This window comes from Lithobates pipiens, unplaced genomic scaffold, assembly GCF_037356315.1.
Source record: "Lithobates pipiens isolate NorthernLeopardFrog02 unplaced genomic scaffold, aLitPip1_a1.2 Scaffold_3, whole genome shotgun sequence".
Classification (NCBI taxonomy): Eukaryota; Metazoa; Chordata; class Amphibia; order Anura; family Ranidae; genus Lithobates; species Lithobates pipiens.
In genome coordinates, this window is record NW_027507790.1 from 108,707,127 (window position 1) to 108,734,216 (window position 27,090).

At 43.5% G+C, this 27,090-nt stretch overlaps 1 protein-coding gene across 5 annotated transcripts in view; it reads right to left on the minus strand.

Annotated features, from left to right (window-relative positions):
- Positions 1–22,536: 22,536 nt before the first annotated feature.
- GRAMD2B (GRAM domain containing 2B) overlaps positions 22,537–27,090 on the minus strand; it is a 207,060-nt gene continuing 202,506 nt past the window's right edge. For all 5 annotated transcript variants that reach the window (XM_077462168.1, XM_077462169.1, XM_077462170.1 and 2 more), the window contains 2 exons: positions 26,351–26,441; positions 22,537–25,140 (listed from right to left, as the gene is read on the minus strand). In XM_077462168.1, coding sequence (XP_077318294.1) covers positions 25,099–25,140; positions 26,351–26,441 — 133 coding nt within the window. In that variant the 3' untranslated portion in view covers positions 22,537–25,098. The remainder of the gene's footprint in view (positions 25,141–26,350; positions 26,442–27,090) is intronic.

The window sequence follows — 27,090 nt, forward strand, 5'->3', positions numbered from 1 at the left end:
CTCCTAGAACACCTGATGGCGCTCCCTGCATGTTGGGCCTCTCTATGTGGCCAGGCTGTGGAAAAGTCCCACACATGTGGTATCATAATACTCACGAGGAGTAGCAGAATTTATTTTGGGGCATTAGTTGTGGTATACACATGCCATGTGAGAGAAATAACCTATTACAATGACAATTTTGTGAAAAAAAAAAAAATTATGCAAAGAATTGTGGGAAAAAAAATGACAACACCAAAAAGCTCACCATGCCTCTTACTAAATACCTCGGAAAGTCTACTTTAAAAAAGGAGGTCATTTGGGGGTATTTGTACTTTCCTGGCTTGTTCGGGTCGCAAGAAATGAGATCGGCCACCAGTACATCAGATGTGATCAATTTTGTATGATTTGCACCATAGCTTGTAGACTCTTTCACAAAGACCAAATAATATTCACTAATTTGGGTTATTTTTACCAAAGATATGTAGCAGTATAAATTGTGCCCAAAATTCATGAAAAAAAATAATAATTTGCAAACTTTTATCACAGAAAAATAAAAATTTGTTTTTTTTTCTAAATTTTCAATCTTTTTTTATTTATAGCGCAAAAAATAAAAAACCCAGAGGTGATCAAATACCACCAAAAGAAAGCTCTATTTGTGGGAAAAAAAAGGACAAAATTCATTTGGGTACAGCGTTACATGACTGAGTAATTGTCAAAGTGTGAGAACACCGAAAGCTGAAAATTGGTCTGGTCACGAGGGGTGTTTAAGTGCCCAGTTGTCAAGTGGTTAAAGTAGTTTATTGGAGGAAGGAGGGAGGGAGAAGAAGGAAGGGAGGGAGGGAGGAGGGAGGGAGGGAGGGAGAAGGAAGGAAGGGAGGAAGGGAGGGAGGGAGAAGGAAGGGAGGGAGGGAGGGAGGGAGAAGGAAGGGAGGGAGGGAGGAGGGAGGAGGGAGGGAGAAGGAAGGGAGGGAGGGAGGGAGGGAGGAGGGAGGGAGAAGAAGGAAGGGAGGGAGGGAGGGAGGGAGAAGAAGGGAGGAGGGAGGGAGGGAGGGAGGGAGGGAGGGAGGGAGAAGAAGGGAGGGAGGGAGGGAGGAGGGAGAAGAAGGGAGGAGGGAGGGAGGGAGGAGGGAGAAGAAGGGAGGAGGGAGGGAGGGAGGGAGGGAGAAGAAGGGAGGGAGGGAGGGAGAAGAAGGGAGGGAGGGAGGGAGGGAGGGAGGGAGGAGGGAGGGAGGGGAGGAGGGAGAAGAAGGGAGGAGGGAGGGAGGGAGGAGGGAGAAGAAGGGAGGAGGGAGGGAGGGAGGGAGAAGAAGGGAGGGAGGGAGGGAGGGAGGGAGAAGAAGGGAGGGAGGGAGGGAGGGAGAAAGGGAGGGAGGGAGAAGAAGGGAGGGAGGGAGGGAGAAAAAGGGAGGGAGGAGGAGGGAGGAGGGAGGGGGAGGGAGGAGGGAGGAGGGAGGGAGGAGGGAGGAGGGAGGGAGAAGGGAGGAGGAGGGAGAAGAAGGGAGGGAGGGAGTAGGGAGAAGAAGGGAGGAGAAGGGAGGAGAAGGGGGAGAAGAAGGGAGGAGGAGGAGGGAGGAGAAAGAGAAGACCGGGTCAATGCTAGTAAAGAGCGAGAAGAAGAACCGAAGAGCAGGAGAAGAGCCGGAAAGACCCACGAAGTCGGAAGAAGACCCCCGGACAGCGACGGCGACAAAGGAGAAAGCCAGGCTCCTCCGCTAGCAAAAGAGCTGCAAAAGAGCAGAAGATATTGGAGGAGCCCGGCGAGAAGACCCTCGAAATCGGAAGACCACCCCCGGAGCTGCCTAATAAACTACTTTAAAAACCTTTTTATTTACACTTTTTTCCCCCAGGTGAATGGGTAGGGGTACCCCATAGTCATTCACATATGGTGGGGGGCTGAAATCTGGGGGCCCCCTTATTAAAGTGGGCTTCCAGATTCCGATAAGCCCCCTGCCTGCGCACCCCGACAACCAACGGCAAGGGTTGTCGGGAAGAGGCCCTTGTCCTCATCAACATGGGCACAAGGTGCTTTGGGTGGGGGGCCCACAGGGCACCCCCTTCCCCCAAAGCACCCACCCCCCCATGTTGAGGGCACGTGGCCTGGTACGGTTCAGGGGAGGGGGCACTCACTTGTCCCCACCCCCTTTCCTGACCAGTCAGGCTGCATGCTCGGATAAGGGTCTGGTATGGACTTTGGGAGGACCCCCACGCCGTTTTTTTTCAGAGTAGGGGTTCCCCTTAAAATCCATACCAGGTGACGGGGTTAGCAAGGTGTCAATCTCGCCGATGGAGGCGGCAATATTGACTTAATTCGCTAGTCCCGTCGTACCCGAAGTCACGTTCCAAATGAACGGACTTGCCCACACATGGAGTAAAGTCCGGCGGACCTCTGCCAAAAGTCCAGCGGATTGTCTCCCGGACCTACCAGGTCCGCTGGAAAAGTCAGTTCGTGTGTGGTCAAGTCCGCTCGTTCAGAAAGTCCGGCGGACCTCCGCTGGATAGTCTGATCGTGTGTACGCAGCATAATAGGTAGTGAGGTGTGAAATCAAAAATTTACGCCCTTAGAAATCCTGAAGGCGGTGATTGGTTTTCGGGGCCCCGTACGTGGCTAGGCTCCCAAAAGTCAAACACATGTGGTATTCCTGTACTCAGGAGAAGCAGCAGAATTTATTTTGGGATGTAATTCCACATACGCCCATGGCATGTGTGAGCAATATATCATTTAGTGACAACTTTGGGGGAAAAAAAAAAGTGTCATTTTCCAGCAACTTGTGGCAAAATGTAAAATATTCCATGGACTCAACATGCCTCTCAGCAAGTAGCTTGGGGTGTCTACTTTCCAAAATGGGGTCATTTGGCTGTTTTTTGTGCCATATTGGCATTTTATGGCCTTCAAAACTGATATGTAGTGAGGAGTGAAATCAAAAATGTATGCCCTTAGAAATCCTGAAGGCGGTGCTTGGTTTGCGGGGATTTTCGGAGAGGAGTTTATTGGATTTTTCTTATAACAAAAAGTAGAAAATATCTTTTTTCTTCAAAATTTTCTGGCTTTATGTTTATATAGCAAAAAAAAAATAAATAAAAAAAAAACGCAGAGGCAATGAAATACCTTTAAAAGAAAGCTTTATTTGTGGGAAAAAAGGATGCAAATTTCGTTTAGGTACAACACTGCATGACCGCGCAATTACCAGTTAAAGTAGCGCAGTGCCAAATTGTAAAAAGTCCTCTACACCTGGACCATTTAGCTGGTCAAAGACCAAAGTCAAATCGAATCACATTCAAGACCCTCTGCCTCACCCACAAATGCATGCATGGAGACGCTCCTCAATACCTGTTTGAGAAAATAAAACACTACACGCCCAACCGTAGTCTTCAATCCTCTAACCAAAACCTCCTCCTCGTTCCCAAATCTCGGTACAAATCTAAGGTGGAACATCTGCTTGGAAGAAAACCTCCAGGTCTTCAGGAAAAAACTCAAGACCTTCCTCTTCTAGAAGCTGAACAAAGCTCCGCATAGCGCCTTGATGCGATTCAGTTCCCTTTGAGCGCTATACAAATTATTCATTCAAGTGGTTAAAGATATGGAAGTATCAGATGACTGCATCCTGGTGAGTATTGATGTTAATTCGCTCTACAGCAACATTAAACAAAGTTTTGCCTTGGATGCAGCAATGTGGGCCTTACAAAAGACCAATTAAAAAAACAGTTTTTGATCAATCGCTTCCCGACCAACCGCCGCAGTTATAGTGCGGAAGGTTGGCTCCCCTGCGCGAGCCATCGTAGCTGCACAGCGGGGGTGCCGGGGCTCGTGGCCAACCGTCGCAGTAACCGCCAGCCACGAGCGATCATGAGCAGGAGAGAAAGAACAGGGATGAGTGTGTGCAAACACACACTTCCCTGTTCAGTTCTGACAGGAGTAACAGATCGTGTGTTCCTATTAGCTAGGAACCACAATCCGTCACTTCCTCCAGTCAGTCCCCTTCCCTTTCGGTTTGAATCACCTTCCAGGGAACAGTTAACCCCTCAAGTGCCCCTAGTGCTAACCCATTCACTGCCAGTGAAATTTTTACAGTAATCAATGCAATTTTATAGCATTGATCGCTGCATTAATGCCAATGGTCCCAAAAATATGTCAAAATTTTCCGATGTGTCCACCATAATGTTGCAGTCACGATAAAAATTGCAGATCGCCGCCCATTACTAGTAAGAAAAAAAAATAGCAAACCAATGAATATACGTTTGATATTTTTTTACCAAAAATATGTAGAATACATATCAGCCTAAAATGAGGGAAAAACATTTTTTATATATTTTTGGAGGATATTTACTATAGCAAAAAAGATTGCGTTTTTCAAAATTGTTTTTAGCTTTTTGTTTTTAGCGCAAAAAATAAAAACCGTAGAGGCGATCAAATACCACCAAAAGAAAGCTCTATTTGTGGGGGGAAAAAAAAAAAAAAAAGGATGTCAATTTTGTTTGGGTACAACGTCGCATGACCCGCAATTGTCAGTTAAAGCGATGCAGTGCAGAATTACAAAAAGTGCACTGGTCAGGAAGGGGTAAATTCTTCCGGGGCTGAAGTGGTCAAAGCACTTGATCTGGCCATGACAAATAATTTATTTAATGGGGGGGGGGGGGGGGGGTTAAGCTAGTGTGAATGTACCAGTATGTTGCCTAGCCTGGCTGTGCCACCCATCCACAGTAAATACACTGTTGGTGGGAGGCAAGCAGTTAATTTACAGCCTCTTTCAGTATGTGGATGATGGCACTGTAATTACAGTATTTTAATAAAAACCATCCAAGTACCTTTGCTCTGATTTGATATACAGCCGTCACATGACCCAGCTCTTTCCCTGCCTGGCTGTAGGAGCTTCTAGCCGTCAGCTACTGGCCACGTTAAAAAAAAAAAAAAAAAAAAAGCCTTTGGAATACAGAGTAAAAATAAATATCAAAATGTTTTTAAATTATTGTAATATGGTGTGGGCAGATTTGCCAGTCTTAAACCTCCCAGCCTGTGTTTTAGAACAGGAAGGTGATGCCTCCCATCAATCAAGAGGTAATATCCCACCCCCATTGTGTTTAGCAGGAATGGAGGAGGGAGTTAGTGGGCTGTGCAAACACCCACATGCGACGCTCAGCTGTGATAGGGAGATGTTCAGGATTAGAAAAAAAAACACCTGAAAAACTGAGCATGTGCACTAGTTGAGAACACTGCTCTGCAAAATCCCCAACTGCAGTGGGGACATAAGGAACTGCAAGATTATCCAGTTTGCATAATACAGAAAACAAATCCTATAGTGATGAAATGAGTATTGAACAGCATTTAATATACCATTTATTGATCGTTTTTAACCGCTACCGACCAGTTTGCACGGCACAGTTGCGCAAATCGCCGTAGCTGTACGACACTTCTTCATGGTATCACAGCAGGCGAGCACGCAGAACTGACACACAAGCCCAGCGGGCGCGATGACCGCCAGGCACCCGCGATCGCTCGTGACAGAGCGATAGCTGGGATCTGTGTGTGTAAACGCACAAATCCCGGTTCTCTCAGGGGAGAGGAGTGAACACCGAGTGAACACCCCCTAGTGTTAACCCCTTCCCTGTCAGTGACATTTATACAGTAATCAGTGGCTATTTTTAGTTCTGATCAATGTATAAATGTCAATGGTCCCAAAATAGTGTAAAAGTGTGAGATCTGTCCGCTGCAGTCCTAATAAAAATCGCAGATTGCCGCCATTACTAGTGAAGAAAATAATGACAAATCTATCCCCTATTTTGTAGACACAAATTTTTGCGCAAACCAATATACGCTTATTGCGATTTTTTTTTACCAAAAATATGTAGAATACTGAGGAAAAAAATTTGTTTAAAAAAAAATTGGGATATTATAGCAAAAACGTCAAAATATTGTGTTTTTCAAAATTGTCACTCTGTTTATAGTGCAAAAAATAAAAACCGTAGGTGACCAATTACCACCAAAAGAAAGCTCTATTTGTGGGGAAAAAAAAAAAAAAAAAGGACAAATTTTGTTTTGGTACAACATCGCACAACTGTGCAATTATCACTTAAAGCGACGCAGTGCCGTATTGCAAAAAATGGCCTGGTCAGGAAGGGGGCAAATCCTTCCGTTGCTGAAGTTGTTACGGTGTGTTTAGTGACACTTTAAAATAAACTACAGGCAAGACCTGGCATGGTATTCAGTGATAGGAAAGCCACAATTCTAGATGCTAAAAAAATAAAAATCGGTGAATGTTTTGAGAGTAGTTTGTCTTAAAGCTACCAATCCATGTCTGGATACTATAATCTAGGTCCTAGGACTACATCTTAGCACTTGTACACACGGTCGGACATTCCGACAACAAAATCCGTCGGATTTTGTCCGAAACTTGTGTTGCATACACACGGTCGGCAAAGTTGTCGGAAAATCCGATCGTACGCGACGACGTTATTTCATTACAACGTGACTATGTTCAGGCTAGTAGACAATAGCTTTGGTCTAGGAATTTGATCTGAGCATGCGTGGCACTTTGTCCGATCGGAATTCTCTACACACAATCGGACAAAGTCCGATCGGATCATGTTGTCAGAAAGTTTTAGCCCAGCTCTAAAACTGTCCGATGGAAACAGTCCGATGGAGCCCACACACACACAGTCGGATTATCCGACAACATGGTCCGATCTGACATTTTCCGTCGGGATGTCCGACCGTGTGTACAAGGGCTTAGACTAGATATTCAGATTGCCTAGGCTTGATGGTAAAAGCATATGAGGAGAGCAAACAAATTAGCTAAAACTACATAAAGAATTACATGCGTCTGATCTCTCAAGGTAGACATTTCATAATATGAATAATCTACTGAGTTTGTACTCAAAGTGCCAGTGCTGCAACAAACTTTTCATCAAGGTGTGTAAAATAAGGCAAATTAAAATATTCTTAGGTTTTCTCACAATCAAACATTAAAATGAGACCCCTACTGGGTAGTTTAGCCAAAAAACACCAGTGTGGCAAATAATGCAAATAAGCAAGAATGGATTTAAACATGAATACAGTGATAAAGTGAAAACAATACAATTTAGTGACTTGGTTTTCATATAATAGTGTCCATTAACCACTTCAGCCCCAAAAGGTTTTACCCCTTCAATGACCAGAGCATATTTTGTGACTCGGCACTGCATCACTTTAACTGACAATTGCGCGGTAGTGTGACATTGTACCCAAAATTGATATCTTTTTCCCACATATAAAACTTTTTGGTAGCATTTGATCACCTCTATGGTTATTTTTTGCGCTAAAAACAAACAAAAAAATAGATTTTTATAACAGCTTACCTTTAAAATTAATTTTCTTTGATTTACATCAGGGGACACAGCCATAGTAATAACTATGTGGGTTATATCGGGCCATCAGGTGCTGGACACTGGCACGCCCCTTAAGGCGTGAACTTCCCCCATATAACCCCTCCCACTACTGGGAGTCCTCAGTTTTGTAGCCAAAGTGTACAAGAAGGGAGGAACCTCTGTGTCCCCCCCGATATACATCAAAGAAAAGGATTTTTACAGGTAAGCTGTTATAAATATCCTCATGACCTTTAATATCGTTATGATAAAATCGGATAAACGTCTGAACCAAAGACCAAGTCGCGGCCTTACAGATCTGAGCCATAGAGGCCTGGTGATGCACCACCCAAGAGGCACTAATTGCCCTGGATGAGTGTGCTCTTAATCTGAGAAGGAAGAATTTTCTTCAAGCTGAAGCTTGAACAATCACTTGAAAAATCCATTTGGAAAACAGTGGATCTTGACGTTGCCTGTCCATATCTTGGACCCTTTGGTAGTACAAACAAAACCTGTGTTTTGCGAACCTGAGCGGTCGCCATTAGATAGACTGATCGCTCTGACTACATCGAGAATGTAGTGCTCTCTCTTCCCCAGATAAGGCTCTGGGGAAAAAGGAGGAAGAATATCTTGGTTTAAATGAATATCTGTTACCACTTTTGGTAAGAATTCAGGATGAGGACATAAAACCACCTCATCCTTATGCATGATAATATATGGCCCTTATAAGACAGAGCCGTTAGTTCGATACTCTAGCAGAAGAAATGGCAAGCAGAAAGATTATCTTTCTCGTCAAAGAACCATGGGAATTTCTCATAAGGATCAAACATCTGATCTAGCAAAGCCGATAAGACCAATTTTAAATTCCAAGGATTTAGAAGTGCCCTGATAGGGGGAATAAACAGTGTTAACCCCTGAATAAGCTACGCACCCAGAGTGGGAAGCAAGAGGGCATAGGAAAAGACACCGACAAGGCCTGGATCTGGCTCTTGATAGAAGTCAAGGCCAGCTTCATTTCAGATCCCATATGCAGGAATCCAGAATCCTGCCTATTGACATACTTCCTAGGGTGCTAACCCCCAGATCCACACCAAGAAACCTATGCCTTCCAGACTAATGCCAGGAAGCCGGCTTCCAGAATCACCAACGTCAGTCAAGTAGATACTATTAAAGGAGATCACCCACAATCTTTTAGAGAGTGGGATTCAACTGTCAAACCTGTAAAACTCCTTGCCAGTATTTCATCCTGCCTCACGGACAAGAAGGTCTGGCTATAATGGCAGAGTCCAAAGGACTCCCACTGTCATCTTTATGATCGATAAATTAAGATCTTCTGGGACCCGGCTGGGGCCACCAGAATCACCCCCTTCTGTTCCTGCTTAATCCTGAGGAGAAAGAGTGGAAGCAGCAGAGCTGGAGGAAATGCATAGATCAATGAAAACTGATCCCCTGGGAAGACTAATGTGTCTGTTCCGCCTGCTAGCGGACCCCTGGTTTGACATAAAGTTGTCGACCTTATTAATGAATCTGGACGTGAATAGGTCCATGTCCGGTGCACCCCCCTCTGACATATTGCTAGGAAGGTCAGGATAAAGAGATCATTCTCCCGGAAATAATTGTTGGCGTCTCAAGTAGTAAGCCTTAGCGTTCGACAGCTTGCAGACCTGACGTTATATGCCGGAGGTAAAGGGGAGGGGCCAGACGATATCAGCTGCTTGATTGCACAAGTGAGGGAGCAGAGGAGACGCTCCAGAGAGTGACCCGCCGAATCAGCAGGGAGGCTGTACAGGGTGAGAGCCCAGGATAGCCCCCCGGATGTGCTCTCCGCCCGCATGATAGCACCCCCCACCCTCCCCTCCCCGGCCTGCCAGGGACCGGCGAAGGAGATTATAAAGGCTTTGGACCTGATGGGGTCAAGTGATCTTGCCCACCCTGAGTGGAAGCGAGGACGACACCTGGAGCTGTTTGCAGGGGAGAGAGATGTTGAGCCCATCCACCCCGCGTATCCCATCCATCTTGGTTGGGTAAGAAATCCTGTGCTCAGGGCTGCAGTTGAATTGACTTTCTAGTAAGATTTTTTTTTTAGATATAAGGGATGCCCCTACTTGATACCCTACAGCAAGAGCCTTAAAGGGACCTTAACATTTTTTAGATGCTGGGGGTTCAATTAAGGACTTGAATGGGGACCTAGGAAAAAGTGAAGTCTAAGCGAGAAAATTTGATATTGGAGCAGACTTAGTGGCTGCGGTATGGACAGAAGCTCTCATTGGGCCTATGCTTGGATAACTGCAGGGGTATCTTATACCACATGCTGGAGATAAGACATGTGCGTTTGTTTTGCTGATGCTCCTTTCACAACCACGCTGCCTGGCTTAGCAAAACTGGAAGAGCATATATATGATAATATATGGCGAAGCTTAACTATAAAGACCAGCTACCTCCCCCTCTGGTGCTATAAGGCTTATGGGACTGAGATCATTATATACTGTATTCTTTTTGAAGGTGGACTGTATGTCAACTACTTAAGTTTACCCGGAAGGGAAAGTCAGTCACCTCCTCCAAGAAAGGGGGTAGGGGGAGAAAAAATAATGATCTGTAGTACAAGGAATTGGAAAGCACTATGAAAGGACGCACCCAGAGAGGGACGGACCCTAGGAGTGCGAGGGAGATCCTAAACACCAGCTCAATACAGAAATATCTCAAGGATGGAAATTTAAAGAGCCCAGGGATGGGAGAGAAAAAAAAAAAAAAAAAGAAGAAGTCACAGCTAAGGAAAAGGAGCTAGAGCAGCCATTCTCAACCAGGGTTCCTCCAGAGGTGGCCAGGGGTTCCTTGAGCTGTGGCTGTTTTACCCCGTTTGATGGTGCCTACATATTTGAGCCAATGACACTTTCCGGAGCCAGTGGTATGACAACAATAATCTTTATAGCTCTCTGTAAGAGGGCCATTCTTACCACCACTATAAAAAAAAAAAAAGAGCATTTATCTCACTGACCAAAGTAAGGGGAATTGTTCCCACTGACCCCCAATGAATGAGTTTATTAGGGGTTCCCCAAGACCCAAAAATTTTAAGGGTTCTCCTGGGGTAAAAAGGTTGAGAAAGGCTGAGCTAGAGAAACAAAGGGCAAAAGAGGAAAATAAATCCATGAAGCAAACAGGCTTGGAAGGGGCAGGAGCATTAATCGAGCTGGAGGACCCAGGAGAGCAAGGAGATATGACACAAATACCGACAAAATTAGAAATGTTGGAAATGTTCAGTAACCTTCAATCCTCTATTAAGTCTGAAATCAACAACGTAAGGATGGATATGTCCCATTTATTAAGGAGGGTGGAGGAGAGCTCGGGAAAGCAAGCGCAGGAATTAAGAAGTCTTAAAGTTAAAATAGAGGCTTTACAAATTAAGCAAAGAGATATCATATCAAAGTAGGCGTCAAAATCTACGCATCAGATCCCTCCAAGAACAGCAAGGGGAGGACCTGACGGAAAAAGTGAAAAATATTTTCCATCCCATTATTGGGATAGGACTTTAAAATAAATCGTGTCCATAGAATCAGGAAACCGCCGGGATTGAGAGGAGACCCCACATGTAATTGTTAAGTTTCATGCGTAAGACAAAAATAAGATATGGACCAAGCTTAGAGGAATCCCTCCTCTACAATATGAAGGAACTGAGATTCAGGTTTTCTCCGACCTTTCAGCAGAGACTCTCGCATGGAGAAGAAAACTAAAACCTCTTAGACTTATTAAGGACAGCTAACTTGAAGTATAGCTGGGGGTTTCCGCCAGTGTTAGTGGTTTATAAAGGGAGGTCGGATTTAAGTTTTTGGACGAGTTGCCAGAGTTTTGTAAAAATTTGGATATCCCGGTTCCTACTATCCCCAGATGAGGGAAGAAAGTGGGGTGTGGTGGCGGGAGAGGTTAATTTAGGTCCACTCAATATTAATCTAAAGTGGTTTAGGTGGGTAGACCCCCATTAAGAGTGAAGAGGGGTTTTGCCCTCCCTTTCCTCCCCAGTTTATTTGGGGGGTGGGGAGATATAAGGAGAGGGCATTGGGCGGGTAAGGGCCGGTTTTGTTGCAGTCACTCCGGCCCCCCCTCACTAACCGGATTTATGCCAGCATGGCCTGAGAATCACCCTCAGGTGAAGGTGGCCTCGTTGGCCTCAGTGAAATTATCCAACGTTGGACACTGGGCCGAAAAGGCCGGGAGGTGGGGGGTGCACTTATCAAGTAAATACTCAGAAGTTCATAAAGGATGATTGGACCCAATATAAAAGTGAGCGGACCTACTATAAAACCAGGTAGACGATAGAGCTAAACTTTATGACATACAATGTTAGGGGACTAAATTCCAATGGTAAGACTTAGGATCCTTAGAGAAATAAACGGTCGGTGGATGTTATATTTATCCAAGAGACAACTCAGGAAACGAATATGAAAATGTATTCAAAAGATAATCCTACCTGGTTCTATAGTGACTCCCCAATCCGAGGAGCAAAGGGGGTGGCAGTTGGGTTTTCAGAGAAAGTAAAATTTAAGATGATAGAGTGTCTGACCCGGAGGGGCAGTATATCTTCATCAAGGGTAAACTTGGAGAGGAGATCTATACCCTGGTTAATGTATACTGCCCAAATAAGAGCCCTATAAAATTCTTGAAGAAGGTGTTGAACCTATTAGAGAGTTTCAAGGCAGGGGTGGTGTCCTGGCAGGGAACCTCAACTTTGGCTTGGATCCTCCGATGGACAGTACACGTCGTGTACAGGGGATGAGTAAGGTTCAATTAAAAGTGATAAAATTAAAGCTTCATCAAATCCAACTGATGGATGTTTGGAGGGTAAAACATGATAGTGATAAAGACTATACCTTCCCCCATGTGCACGGGACCTACTCAAGACTAGATTTTTTTTTTGGGTGGACCATAGACTGTTGGATAAGATCCAAATATCATACCACGCCCCGGTCCCTATGAAGATAAGGATCCCACGGTATTCAAAGGGTGCTGTTTATATAGCGGTTAATCTAAAGTTTGTTACAGGACAAAGATAGTAGCACAAGTTCGGAAAGAAATTGAGTTTTATTTCTTGAACAATGATGGTGGGGAAATTGTGGCCGCTACACTTTAGGAAGTGCATAAGGCGTATATTAGAGGGATACTTCCCTTCATAGGGGCAAGGAAAAAAAGAAAATTAAGAAGCTTAAAGAGGAAATCTCTAGATTAGAACATAAAAACCAGAGTGGACAACTTCAGGAGATTTTTCATGCTTTGGTTAATAAAAAGGGAAGAATTAAATGACATTATGGAATTAGAATCTAGGAAGGAGATTAATAGTATAACACGGGATCAGTATTTATGGGGAAATAAATCAAGTAAACACTTATCCAGGTTGGTCAAAAAGAAAAGGTAAATTTTATTGAAAAAAATCCAAAATAAAGCTGGAGAAACTGTCTATACTACAAATGAGATAGCACAGGAGTTTAGGAGTTATGAGGCTCCTTATGTAGTTAAGAAGAAACTTCAGGATGGGCAAGAAGAGGAAGGATCCAAGAATTTTGTGATCACAGTGCACTAACTTCACTATCAGAGAATGAGAGGGACTTTATGGATAGATCAATAACTGAGAAAGAAATATATGAAGCTTTGAAAAATTCCCTCGGGCAAAAGCCCGGGGGCCAGATGGGTATAAGTCGCTGTATCTTAAAAAGTTTAAAGATATTTTAGTACCCAAATTATGCCAGTATTGGAATCAATTGGGTAGAGAATGATATGGGGAGAGATGTGTTGTCAGCCTCTATTACATTGATATTAAAAGGTAAGGATAATAAACTATGCACTAGTTATAGACCAATCGCTCTGAATGCGGATACTAAACTCTATGCTAGTATATTGGCAAATAGATTAAAGGAGAAGATGACCAAGTTGGTCCATTCCAAACAGGTCGGATTTATATCTGGCAGGGAAGGAAGGGATAATGGGGTCCGGGCTTTAATGCTTTTACAGGCTGCCAGGAATGGAGGGGACCCCAGTTTACTCCTGTAGATTGATGTCGAAAAGGCCTTCGACAGGGTAGACTGGGGTTATATGTTTAAAGTCCTGGAGATCATGGGGATAAGCCCTAGGATGATCAATTGGATCAAGGTATTGTACAAGGACCCCAAATGTCGGTTAGGGTGAATGGATTTTCATCTCGTCCTTTTCCAATGATAAAACGGAACTAGGCAGGGTTGTCCACTGTCTTCCCCCCCCCCCCCCCCCCACTGTTCATACTGACATTGGAGCCTTTATTGGCTTACATTAGGAACAGTGTGGACATTAGGGGGATAAGGGTGGGTGAGGAGGAGGAGCATAAGAAAGCAGCTTTTGCCGATATGTGCTCTTCATATCAAACCCCAGGACAACGATTCCCAACTTGCTGGGCGTTTTGAAAAAGTATGGAGAATTCTCTAATCTTAAAATAAACCCCAACAATTCGGAAATACTAAATATAAATAAGTCGGAGGAAAGAAGGCTCGTAAAAGAATTGTTTTTCATGGGGGGAAAAAAAAACAAAAAAAAACAAAAACAAAAACAAAAACAAAAACAAAAAAAAACACGACATTAAAGTGGTTGTATACTCAATTTTTTTACTTTTACCTACAGGAAAGCCTATAATAAGGCTTACCTGTAGGTAAAAAAAAATCTCCTAAACCTGTACGGTTTAGGAGATATTCCCCTCGGTATGCGCCGCTGACTGCAGCGGCGCATGCACACAAGGGGATTCTCGGCCGGAATGAAATCTCCCACGCGCGGGAGTGACGATATCGCGGCTCCGGCCACTCACAGCGCCGGAGCCACGATACCCGGAAGAAACGCAGAGGGAGCATGTCAGCTCCCTCGGCGTGGATCGGGCCAGATGTCGGGGCCTCGTTCTAAGGTAAGTATTTCATAATGAGCTAGTATGCGGTGCATACTAGCTCATTATGCCTTTTGCTTTGCAGGTTAAAAAAAAAAAGTGCGGGTTTACTACCGCTTTAAGTATTTGGGAATTAGATTGACACTGAGGAAAATCTACCTCAAACTATATTCCTTTACTAGACGAGATAAGGGAAACGAAAAAAAATGTCAACTGGCTCCCTATCATGGTTTGGGCGAATAAATGCGATAAAAATAACCCCCAAAATATTTTATAAATTTCAAATGCTCCCACTATCAATACCTCAAATGTTTTTTAGAACCCTAAAAGTATTTTTTCTAGTTTTATATGGCATAACAAAAGACCTTGTATTTCAGCTATAGTATTACATGAAGGGAAAAAACACAGCCTTACGGTGCCTGACTACAAAAAAAAACTATGCGATTGCACTATCACGGTTACTGGAATGGACAAAGGAGAATAGTGAGAAAAGATGGAGGAAAAGATGGAGGAATATTGAATTCACCATGAGTGAATGACACGTGGGCCACACGATATGGAACCCACCACAATATAGGAAATTAGGACAGGAGACACATCACTTGCACTACAGTTAAAATATGGGATAGAGTATATGCACAACAAAAAAAGGGAAATATAATTCTCAGTTGATTTATTTAAAGGATAATGATTTTTTGCACCGAAGAGAGGTGGGTGGGAATTTAAAAAAAAAAAAAAAAGTGATGTTTAAGTGAAAGAACAGTTAAAAAGGTAAAATTTGCACGCAATTAGATATAGAGCGGTGGAAAATTGACATATGGAGGTACAACCAGTTGAAAAACTGGAGAAATTACCAGATTCAATTTGATCTGAGGAAGATTATACAAAGATGGAAACCCTGGTGATGAAGGGAAAGTCAAAAAATAGCATTGCCCGAGTATATAAAATCCTCTTGGAGGAAGAGGTCCCTCCATATGTCAAGAAATGGGAAAGGGAAATAGGCACGAGTGTTACTAAGCATAGACTAGAAAAGGGTGGATGGGGGCCAAGGTTTTTTTTTTTTTTTTTTTTTTTTATTAAAGATTGAATGTAATGTAAGATGTTGATTATTTTTATTGAAAGATGGAAAATGAAAATAAAAAGTATTAAGCCTGAAATATTAAATTAGCCGATAGGCAAAGAGTGTTGTGTTCTGCCAAAGCTAGAGCATTATTCACCTCTTTTTGGGCTGCACGACTTCTCATGCCTCCCCTGGTGATTGATGCAAGCCACCGCCGTGGCTCTGTCAGACTGAATCCTGTCAGGACAGTCCTGTAATCTGACCGCCAAGATTCTATGGCCAGATGTACTGCCTGAAACTTCCAACAATGTTGATAGGCAAGGTCCTCTAACCTGGACCATCTCCTAGACAGAATCTTCTTCCAGGGCTGCTCCCCAGCCTAGAAGGCTGGCATCTGTTAACACCTTGCAGGATAAAGTTTTCCCTCCTGCTAGATAACCAATTTAGGCTCTGACCTATGTCAGGAACCGTGCGTGTTGGGAAAAAGATAAAAAATAAAAAACAAGGCCTGAATCCTCTTTATTCTAGACCGATAGGATGGTGTCCTGAAGCAGTCTTTGAATAAAGCTGCGCGTAAGGGATAGCCCTGAAGGAGACAAACATTTCCCCTAAAAATCTCCTGCAGCCGATTGAAGGAATTTTCCTTAATCCTGATAAGTTGAAGTAGTCCTACAATGGAACTGATTCATAACTGGGGTAAGAATACCTTCTTCGGTATGGTATCCAACATCTTCCTAGGCCGAGAATCCAACCTAGAGATTTCAGATATTTACAGCCGAGATCAGACTCTGGTTTTAGACCAGAGACTGAATGATCTATTAAAAGTAGATCTAATAGGCTAGGACCATTATGCCTTGAGCCCTTAACCTGGCTAAAGGAAGTGCCAGAATCTTTCAGAACACTCATGGTGCTGTGGCCAAGCCGAATGGCAGCGCCACGATTGAAAAAATTTTTATATTTCAAACCGCAGAAATTTCTGGTAAGCGGGAAACTTTGGCACATGGAAATATGCAACTCCCCTCCTTGCAGGATGGACACAGCCGATCGAATTATGAAAGGATCAGATGTTTAAGTGCCGATTCAGATCTCCGAGATCTAGAATGGGTCTTACTTCTGTTTGGCTCTGGGATCTCAAAAGCTTTGAGCCAAAAAAGCTTGTTCCACCAAGGGAATCTCTGATATCACCGACTGGGATATCAACTGATCCAGGCCAGAAAGACTCTCTGGAACCTTAGGAGCATTCTTTGAGGAGACGGACACTCTTGCATAAAGACTGCCGCATCAGCAGCCCCAAGGACCCCACAGGCAGCACCCAAACAGGACCCAGACCCTGAGATCAAAAGCCGACTGGGCCATCTGGGCTCTTGACACTAGATGTAACCTAGAGAAAAAAAAAAAAAAAAGCCTCTGCTCTTAACCACTTCAGCCCCGGACCAATTTTCAGCCCAAGGACCAGAGGTCTTTACAATTTCGCACTGCACTGCTTTAACAGGTAATTGCGCGGTCATGCAATGTTGTACCCAAACGAAATTTGCGTCCTTTTCTTCCCACAAATGGAGCTCTCTTAATGGTATTTGATTGCCTCTGCGATTTTTATTTTTTGTGATATAATTTGAAAAAGACTGAAAATTGAGAAATATATTTTCTACTTTTTGTTATAAGAAAAAAAAATCGAATAAACTCAATTTAGTCATACATTTAGGGCAAAATTTATTCAGCCACATGTCTTTAGTAAAAAAAAAAAAAAAAAAATGTCAATAAGCATATATTTATTGGTTTGCGCAAAAGTTATAGCGTCTACAAACTAAAGTACATTTTCTGGAATTTACACAGCTTTTAATTTACAACTGCCCATCTCATTTCTTGAGGTGCTAAAATGGCAGGGCAGTACAATGAGAAGGCCTTAGCATTCGGCTTTATGGGCTTTCTGCCCCCAAGATCCTGGTGCTGCTGCCCCTGGGACCTCTCCCCTGAACCTGATCGTCGAGACTGCCTAAAGGCAGATACCCCAGGCATAGGAGAGGCTGCACAATTAAAGGAGAACTGTTTGAACCTCCTTTTACTGGTAAAGAGCTTTACCCCTTTGGATGTACTTATCCACTCTAAATAGTCATACCCCGGAAGGGACACAGACTGGCTAAGGGTTTTCACCTAGTGCTTCGGTTGACCAATATTTCAGCCATAGACCTCTGCAAAAATGCACTAGTCCAAGTATAAGCTATAGGGCTTAAACGATCTAGTCTTTCATAGCATCTGTGAGACAGCGTGTTTAAAATACACCAGCCCCTTGCCGGGCCTGCTGATCAGGCAGAACTTTCAGGTATCACACCTGTTCCTTAACCCCTTGGAGTCCACATTCCAATGCATTGGCACGACTCAAAATGTGCTCCACCAAAATAGTGGAGCAGACATTAAAGGGTTAATGGACTGAGCTACTCAAATTGCAGCCAGAACTGCAAGACACATCTCGTCTTTAAAAGGAAAATCCAACCTTTACTTGCTGGATCCTTTAACATCAGTGCATTATCCACTGGACATGCGAGACTGGTCACTGAGGTGATTGCAGCATTAATAGCTGGAACACCCCCCCCCCCCCCATTTCTATCATAGAAATGTTCTCATTCAGAATACATAGCTATGCATGTATAGGAAAAACATCCCCAGGTGGGGGAGGTTCGAATGAACCCCATTAGAGGTAGATCTCAAGAGTAGACAATTACCTGACTTGTGCAGCTACTCCCTTTGTTAGGATCCTCCTAAGAGGAAATATAAGCATCTTCCAATATTTGGGAAGATCTACCTGATCCCCAGCCTCCTGCAACAAAAGGACCAAGAGGACTAGATGGGAATCTGCTATGTTTAGCCCTACTATGGAGAGACATAGCAATAATCTTTTAAATGGTAGAAGAAAAAACCTGTTTGTATGAAATACACAGGGACAGAAGTGTTCTACCCTTGACGGCTCATCTGACTGGCCATATTTTTGTTTTTACCTCTCAGGGGAGGAAGACATTCTTTTGGAAGGGTTTTTAGTGTTGAATACCATTAACCCCTTAGAACACAGAAGAGTTCCTGGTCCCTTTGTCACTCATAGCTTACAGTACAAAGCAGAGGCAGTACCAGCAAAAGAATGTTTCACTTGCTAGGCTATAGTACAGTACAATAACTGCTATACTAGCCAGTACAGTACAATGTTGTCAAAGGGGAAATGCCTGTGTCACCAACCTGACCAGCAACCACTCTGCTCTGTCTCTCCACCGCCAGGCAGCAGCTTCTCTTGCAGAGCTCTAAACTACTTCCTACACGCGTGGCGGGCGTATGACGCCGCTTAGCCAAACCCCCGTGCGGAAATGCCTTCCCTGTTTGAAAGAGGACGTTGAATCTCCCGTGTGAGCGCTGGCATAGCGGGCGGGTAAATCCTCCGCCCAGAGCAGCCACGGCTTGTCAAAAAAAAAAAAAAAAAAAAAAAAAAAAAAAAAAAAAAAGGCAGCTGGCTGGCATTCAATCAGACAAAAATCGCCAATCTAGGGGCCCAGGAAGTGATCAGACCCCCCCCCCCCCCCCCCTTCATACCCAAGGTTCTGAGCTGGCTTGAATGCAGAGAAGAGTCAAGGTTCTGCTGTTTCCAGCGTCACAATGGTGACTACTCAATACAGCCTCTAGTGGTGACAGACATGACAACACAATTTTTCAGAGATAAAAACCCAATCTTAGTCTCTGCTTGCAGGATGGAAACGACTGACTTGATTGACTCCATGCAAATGGAGCGGATTTTCAGGAACAGATTTAGATTACGTAGATCTAGACTTGGTCTGATATCCCCATTTGGCTTTGGCACCGTAATTAGGTTTGTGTAAAACCTCAAACCTTGCTCTTGTTTGGGAGTCTGCCTGATCACCCCTTGAGCCAATAATCAGTCTAATGCTTGCAACAGGGATTGCCTTTTCCCTGGATCCTTGGGAATGTTTGATCTCAGAAAACGAGATGGTGGAAACTCTCAAAGCTCTAGCTTGTATCCTAGAGACACTGGAGAGAGTCCATTTGTCCTGAATCTCCCTTTGCCAGACTTCTGTGTACATCAGAAATCTCCTCCCCCCCCCCCCCCCCCCCCCCCCCCCCCCCCAACTTGGTGAGGGGAGATGCCTCTTCATAAGGAGGTCTTGTATTCTGCTTTGCAGACTTGTAGCCCAAGGTCTTCCTTTATGCCTGGTCTGATGGCAGAGGGCGAACAGTTTAAATGCAAGACGCTTATATTTTCTTTTGACTGGCAAAAGAGTACCATTTCCGCTGGAAATTGAATGTATTTATCCAAACCATCGTCAAATAATCTTTCTCCCTTAAAGGGGAAACTAGAAGGTTCTTACAAGGCGTCTCAGCTGACCAACCCTTTAACCAAAGGGTCCTTCGCATATGTACAAGTACAAAAACGCAAGGCGTGATGCCTGGTGAATAGAATCCTTCATAGCGTCTACAGCAAAGCATAATGCTTTAGGTAGCTTGGCCAGTTCCTGTGCTTGTTGTGCAGGGAGCTCATCTGAGAGCATCTGAACTGGTCCTTTAAAGTGGTTGTAAACCCTTACAACACTTTGACCTACAGGTAAGCCTAGATTAAGGCTTACCCATAGGTCCAAGAAATCTCCTAAACCTGGTTGTAAACCCTTACAACACTTTGACCTACAGGTAAGCCTAGATTAAGGCTTACCCATAGGTCCAAGAAATCTCCTAAACCTGGTTGTAAACCCTTACAACACTTTGACCTACAGGTAAGCTTAGATTAAGGCTTACCCATAGGTCCAAGAAATATCTCCTAAACCATATAGGTTTAGGAGATATTTGCACGAAGACAGGCACTGCTATCTACAGCGCATGCGCCGTAGACAGCGGAGCGCGGCACCGACGGAGATGCCGCGCGTGTCAACTCCCGTGCGCATGCGCGGGAGTGACGTCTTCGCCGAATGACGGATGCGTCGAACTACAAGGGACAGCGGTGACATTGCTGGCTCCTGTGTCAGGTAAGTGACACATAATGGACTATTATGCGATGCATAGTAGTCCATTATGCTTTGCCTTTGCAGGGAATGAAAGAGGAAGTAAACGCATCAGGGTTTACTTCCTCTTTAAGGACTGACAGATGCCTATAGCTGCAATTGCAGGCTGAGCAACAGTACCTGCTAAGAAAAAGGATTTTAACAGACCTTCCAACTTATCTGTTGGATCTTTAAGCATAAGCGCATTGTCCACTGGGGGGGGGGGGGGGGGAATTCACATCACAGCGTCAACTGCTGGAATTTTCCATCTTTTAGTGATTTTCTTCCATAGGATAGAGCTTTGCGAGTCACTTTGGAAGGGGAAAAATGCTTATCCGGATGATCCTTTTCGGTATAAATAAGCTTTAGTAATGAGTGGACAGGAAACGCATGCAAAGGCTTCAAAGAACCCAAGGAATAGACCGGCCTTTCAGCTAACTCTGTTAGGGGTAGCATGCAAGTAGAGCGAACCATATTTGCAAGCCTCTACTTCAGATTGTGAAGTAGTGATCCTTGGGAACTTCAAGTATTGTTTCCGCCGCAGAGAAATAATCGCATGTCTTTCCTTCCGATCATCTGAGGGCAATACACTGGATGGAGGATGCGATTAAAGCTGCTAATCTTCCTTCTAAGCCTTGCAAGGCAGAGGAAAATGCATCTTTAGTTACCTCTACAGGTGCTGAAGTGTGAAGCAGTTGCACCACTGCTAGCTTCCAATGACTCACCCTGGCTTGCCATGTCTGATCTCTCCAAAGGGGAAGACAGTATGGAGGCATAACTGGGATTCAGGGCGGGGGGGGGGGGGGGGTGTGACACCTTAGGTACCTTTACGGTAGGTCTGGAAGACAGTGCAAAGCACAAGAAGAGGTACACACAATATAAAACAGTTCTTTTGCTACTATGAAACAATAGTTTTTCTTGTCTGGAAATGCCTGTTTATACCCTTATGTGCCCAGCTCTCTGGTGTCTTAGTGTGACAGACTGCCTCTCTTCAGTAAAAGTCTTTCTGAAATGAGAGCGTCTGATAAAGCCTCAGGTGGAACCTGATTGGCATCCTCAGCGCTTCCCCTCAGCTATGCGGCGAGTGCTGTGTGTGGATGTTACATCCATACACAGCGCCATGTGACCTTGCGGACATGCCCCTCTGTTCTCAGGCCCTGCTAGGGACCCGAATTGCCAACACAAAGGTGAACGTACTATACACCTCTACAAGGGGGGGAGGGGAAGGGTTCTGTCAGCAGATTTATAGTTTTTAAAACCACAGAAACATAGGCTGTTTCCCAATGTTTATACACATCTCTATTAGCAACTGCTGTACTTTTTACCAAATCTCACAAGATTTATTTAAGAACCCCCTCTGCCACCACACATGTTTTGAGACCAAGCTGCACTAAGACACATCATAGGTAGTGTAAGTTACTCCTTATAGAGGAGACATTTATAAGGCATACAAGGTATATTGAAGGAAAAAGCAAAGCTTCCCTTACCTTGTCCTGACTGCAGGATACTGCTGATTTAACAGACAGATCCAACTTTCACCCATCACGGCGGGCTGCGTTTAAACACGCTCAAAGACTAGGGCTCTTTTTAAAAGGGGTTCCGCTCCTTTGGGCCTTGTATAGCACCCCTCAGGACAACTTCGGAAATGTAGCCAGACCAAAAAAAGAGTCCTGTTCCTAGGGTCCAGCTCTCAAAGAAGCATTACGGGCAAAACCTTGTTCTTGCATCGAGGTCCAGGTACCATCCTATGGCCTTAGTGGCGAGGATGGATCTGATTGTGGAGGTTTCTTTAAAACCAGCATGGATCCCTCCTGGAGCTCCGCAGAGCACATCTTCACTTGTGACCAACACCTTAGACACTGGCAAGAAAACCGAGTGCTCCTGGGAGGAGGGGTTATATAGGGGAGTCAGCTTCCTCTATTGGTTATATCAGTGTCAACACCTGAAGGTAGGCCTATAACGCACCAAGTAATTACTTGCGACTGTGTCCTATGATGTACGATAAATATTGGTACAGTCCTAACAAGTGTACATTAGCAGTTTTGGCATCTTAAAATTTTCCCATCCATACAGGGAATATCCCCACAAGGCAGTTAAGTTATGCAAGCACAAAGCAATTTATAAGCAGCTCCAGAAAAGATCAGAAGCAAAATCCTCACCACACTGCATTTTATCTAAGGGATTTTTCTCTGCAAATTTACCATTTTACTTTTCAGAAAAAATAAAAAATAAAACCCACAGACACATTTCCTCCTGGTGCAAGGCATACTTTTATTTAATACTTTAGCAATATGAAAACATTTCATAGAAATGATTAAAAACAGTTAACATACATAGTTATACCATATAAAACAGATGCAGAACAAGGTCAGGTATCCAAAAATATTCAAACCCGTTTTGTAAGACTAGTGTTAAATGTTATGGCATAACTGATGCAACATACAAATAACCCCACAAAAATTCTCCATATATTGAATTTCTCACAGAAGTCCTGAAACATTGGAGTTGATTTACTAAAACTGGGAAGTGCAAGATTTGATGCAGCTGTGCATGGAAGCCAGCTTTTAACTTCAGTTTGCTCAATTAAGTTTTGACAAAAAAAAAAAAAAATCTGGAAGCCGATTAGTTTGTATGCAGAGCTGTGCCAGATTTTTCACTCCAGTTTTAGTAAATCAACCCCAATGACTGAAATTCAGTAAAGGGCAAAAACTTTCAAGCATAGGTACAAACGTCAAACAATGCACACCACAGCAGAACTGCTACATAGACATCGGCTGCAAACGATTCCACAAGTACTTTGGTCCAGCTCTGCTCTTTAGAAAATTCTGGCCAATATCAGGTAAAGTGTTAGTGACTGGTTCAAAGTATAAGCCCTCCCACAAAACTGAAAAATCCACACAATAGACCCGATTAGCCGAATTGATTTAAATAAATAAATGAGCAACAGTGCCTTAAATGAAATGCTAAAACAATCTCTCATTGTATTTTATGATGAGAACCAAATTGAGATGAAAGCCTGTATACCGGCTGGGGATTCATTTAATTTTTATGATTTTGTGTGCCGATATATTAGCCAAAGGATGATAATGCATGAGTCAATTCATGTGTGGGAATTAGATTATGAAACAGCGATCACTTGTGTGGGTTTGACAATGACAGCATTTTAAGTACCCATGTGTTTCTCTCTCTCACACCACCCCTCCCCCCCCCCCCCCCCCCCCCATCAGTGCAATCACAAAGTGTTGACAGGTAATAACCATTTGCATTTTTTTATATAGTAGGAGCTCTGACCATACCAATGTTTTTATGCTTGGATGACTATATAGTATGGTCAGCACTACCATGTGAAAACATTCAGGTCAAGTAATCTTAAAAAAATACAAACAAAAAAAAAAAAAAAAAAAAGGACAGTGACTCAGGAAAGTTAGGTCAACCATACATTGATCAAAATTCTGCCAGTTCAGCATTGACGAATATCAATTCATGAATGGGCTGGTTGCTTGCTTGTATTACAAGTCTTATACAACCAGCCGGTGCAAACCGTGCCACCGGCTATAGCTGGCAACACCAATCGTACTCTGGTGGAAGGAGAGGCTCCCTGCTGTTAGACTACAAATACCACAGAGGGAGAGATTCTCCTTCCATCCACCTTGAATGTATAGATGGAAGAATCTGCATTTTTGTTTAAGATTATCCCACTGGTTGAGAGGAAAAAAATAAAAAATTCAAGAATCATGTAGCCAGCCTAACCTGTAGTTATCTGTGGGTGCTTTGTGAGGACTCAAGTCTATAAAGATGTACTCCTAAAACCTGTCGACCATTTTAGTCATGTACCGCTAAGATCAGTCTCAGCAGATGCTGCAAGGCATTACCTTTATTATCCAGAAAAACTATCCTCTGCACACTTTTTGGCTAGAGGCCAGACTTCTGACCCAAGCATTGATCAGCCACCATTCCCCCCCAAATGACAGTTTTGGTGGGCATTAAGGGCATGCTTGTTGGACAAGGGGCACTCAGGAGCGTAAAGCTTAGCCAAGAAGTCAGCCCCTAATGAATTAAAAAACCTAAATCAGACAGAAGGGTTTTCAGGTCAATAAAATTATGGCCAAACGGCAGACAAGTTCACTTTAAAACATAACTGCTAACAACCATACCTGCATAAACCACTTAAAATTTTGTATCAAGACAAAATTGGTGCCCTTCCTAACACCTACAAAATTGTGCGGTCTCAGACTGCTACAGGCACATTTCAGGAGGACAGGATGCAGCATCTGTACAATAGCACAAAATGTATTCATTATTGGCAAGGTAGCCTAGTTCCTGAATGATTACACAGTGGACAGCATGGGCATTAAGATTGCCACTTTCTCCATAGTTTCTTGGCTAGAAGGCCCTAATACCATTCTCATTATCACAGTAACTTGATTTAAAGTGGCAGCATTCTGTTGCAAACATCAAGTTTCCACCAGGCTGGTTTATGGTTCCAGCAAACAAAGCCCTTGATATAAATAAGACCGTAAAGGAGCGCTTCAAATATACATTTACAGAAACATGTGCAAAAAAAAACAAACAAAAAACAAACAAAAGTCTTTCACAGTGAAATGTAAGAATTCTCAAAAGTCAGAAGTAAGAAATGTGAGAAGGCTTTAACCACATTGCTCACGTTAAGAGGAAAACAAGTAGAAAGAACTAGAAAATGCTTTCCTGAGGTGAAATTTCTGGCTTTACATGCAGTTCAGCGATCAGATTCCGCAATAAAATTCCTCTGTCCAGCAGAGACCGGTGTACCATCATTGTAAACATGTGTTTTATTCTGCATCTTCCAGTAGCCTCTGCAAACTTCTCTGAATCTGCAAGACACGTTTAAAAACAGTTTGTGTAAAGACTGGGGAAAAAATAAAAAAAAAGTTCATGAAAAGTGAACAGCAAAAATAAATAAAAAAAAAAACCGGTACTCTATTGGCTGTAATGCAATCATTGCATACGTTATCAATATTAAGAAAATAAACTTTTTTCCTTCAGATGTGTCGTAATCTTATGCGTGCAGTGTTCATTTGGACATCAAATTTCAATTCAGTTTGTCATAGTCTTGACTAAAAATCTTTAAGTGTACGGCATTAACAATGCTGCCAACACTGAGGTCTGCATAAGGAACTAGTGGCACCTGTGGGGCAGGAACCAGAGACTGGCATTCCCAAAAAGTCAAAAGGAGAATTTCTACTGAACAAAGTAAATTTGGCAGTAGAAAACTCAGTCATTTTACTGGTATGTCTGTTTGAGGAACCATTTGATGGCAGGGTTGTTCCATCTCTGCCAATTAAACACTTCTGCCGCTTAAAATAATTTAGGCCAAGTCCATAGGGAAACAGCAGTACTGCTTGAGATGTTCCAGAGTATTGCTCTGGCCGGCTTAATGCCAGCAATCAGGGGCTTTGTAAAAGCTTGTCAAGCTTAACCCTAGGACTGCAAGAAAATGGTATCTCCTCAGGTACATTTGAGACCAGTGGTGTATAGTATTAAAAGTTGCTCCAGCCCGATATCTGGCCATGGGAGAACCCCCCTCTAAATCCTTTCACCCGATTTGGGACTCATGTCTTAGAGGCCTCTGCAATTAAGCCCCAAATTGGGTGAAATGCGTTGAAGGGGATCCCCCATCGATTGATATGCTGAAGCCATGGATACATCTGTGATTAGTGGTGTGCAACAACTATGGGAAGGCACCCTTTTTTGTAGTCCCAGGTCAATTATAAGGGTGCAGGCCACACTGGGCATGGCTGAACCGAACCATGCCAGAGTTAGACTGCCTTGTCCTCCACTCACTGGCCTTTAACCACTTCAGCCCCGGAAGATTTGGCTGCTCAATAACCAGATAATTTTTTGCAATTCGACTGAGTCACTTTAACTGAAAATTGCGTAATGCTGTACCCAAACAAAATTGATGTTCTTTTTGGTGGAATTTGATCTGTGGTTTATTCACTATAAATAAAAGCTATAATTTTAGAAAGCACGCCCCACAATATTTTGCACTTTGCTGTAATAAATCTCTCAGCAAGAGGCTACCTTGTCAAGTTTTTCCAGGTTGGCTGTCAATTCTTCACATATTAAGTTTGCGTTAATGTGCCAACTGCTTATGCCTTGCCCTGTGGAACATCTGAAAGAAGTGGATTGTCAGCAATTTACTAGTTAACAAAGAAGTTTAGGCAAACCCCGCCCCCCCCCCAAAAAAACCCATCTTTCCTCTGCTCCATTTACAAAATGTCACCTGCTAGGATCAAACTTCCTGTAGGAGTAAAGTAGGCCTCACCCTTGTTCCCCTGAGAGGTAGCCTCAATAGCAGCCTTACAAAATAAACCATGCCACTTCTCTTGTGACTAGTAGTTTTAAAAGTCAGGAGATTGTACTTTTGCAGTGAATTGCGTTAATCTATCCACCAAGCTCACTGTACAGAAAAAAGGGGAGATCTAATAGACTTCCACAATACATGGTGCCAGTATCAGAAATGCTCACACTTCCGATACCACAGTTGCTATACTCTGAATTGCTGACATTCAGGGTTTGCATGCTTTTTCATCTCAGCAGATTGCAGGGATACAAGACCATCTTATCTCCTGCCTGTACTCAGTGCTTATAACACATGGTTATATGCCAAAGGTGCTGCCAGAATTACATGCAAGAAAATTAAGATATGTTATGTTAATTGCCCCTTCCTTCTGAAGCTAGAACATTGGTATTTTACAGCGCCAGCTCACGTGACTGGCTGCTTCTCTCCTCTTGATCTGGGAGCTACAGCTGGGGGAGAA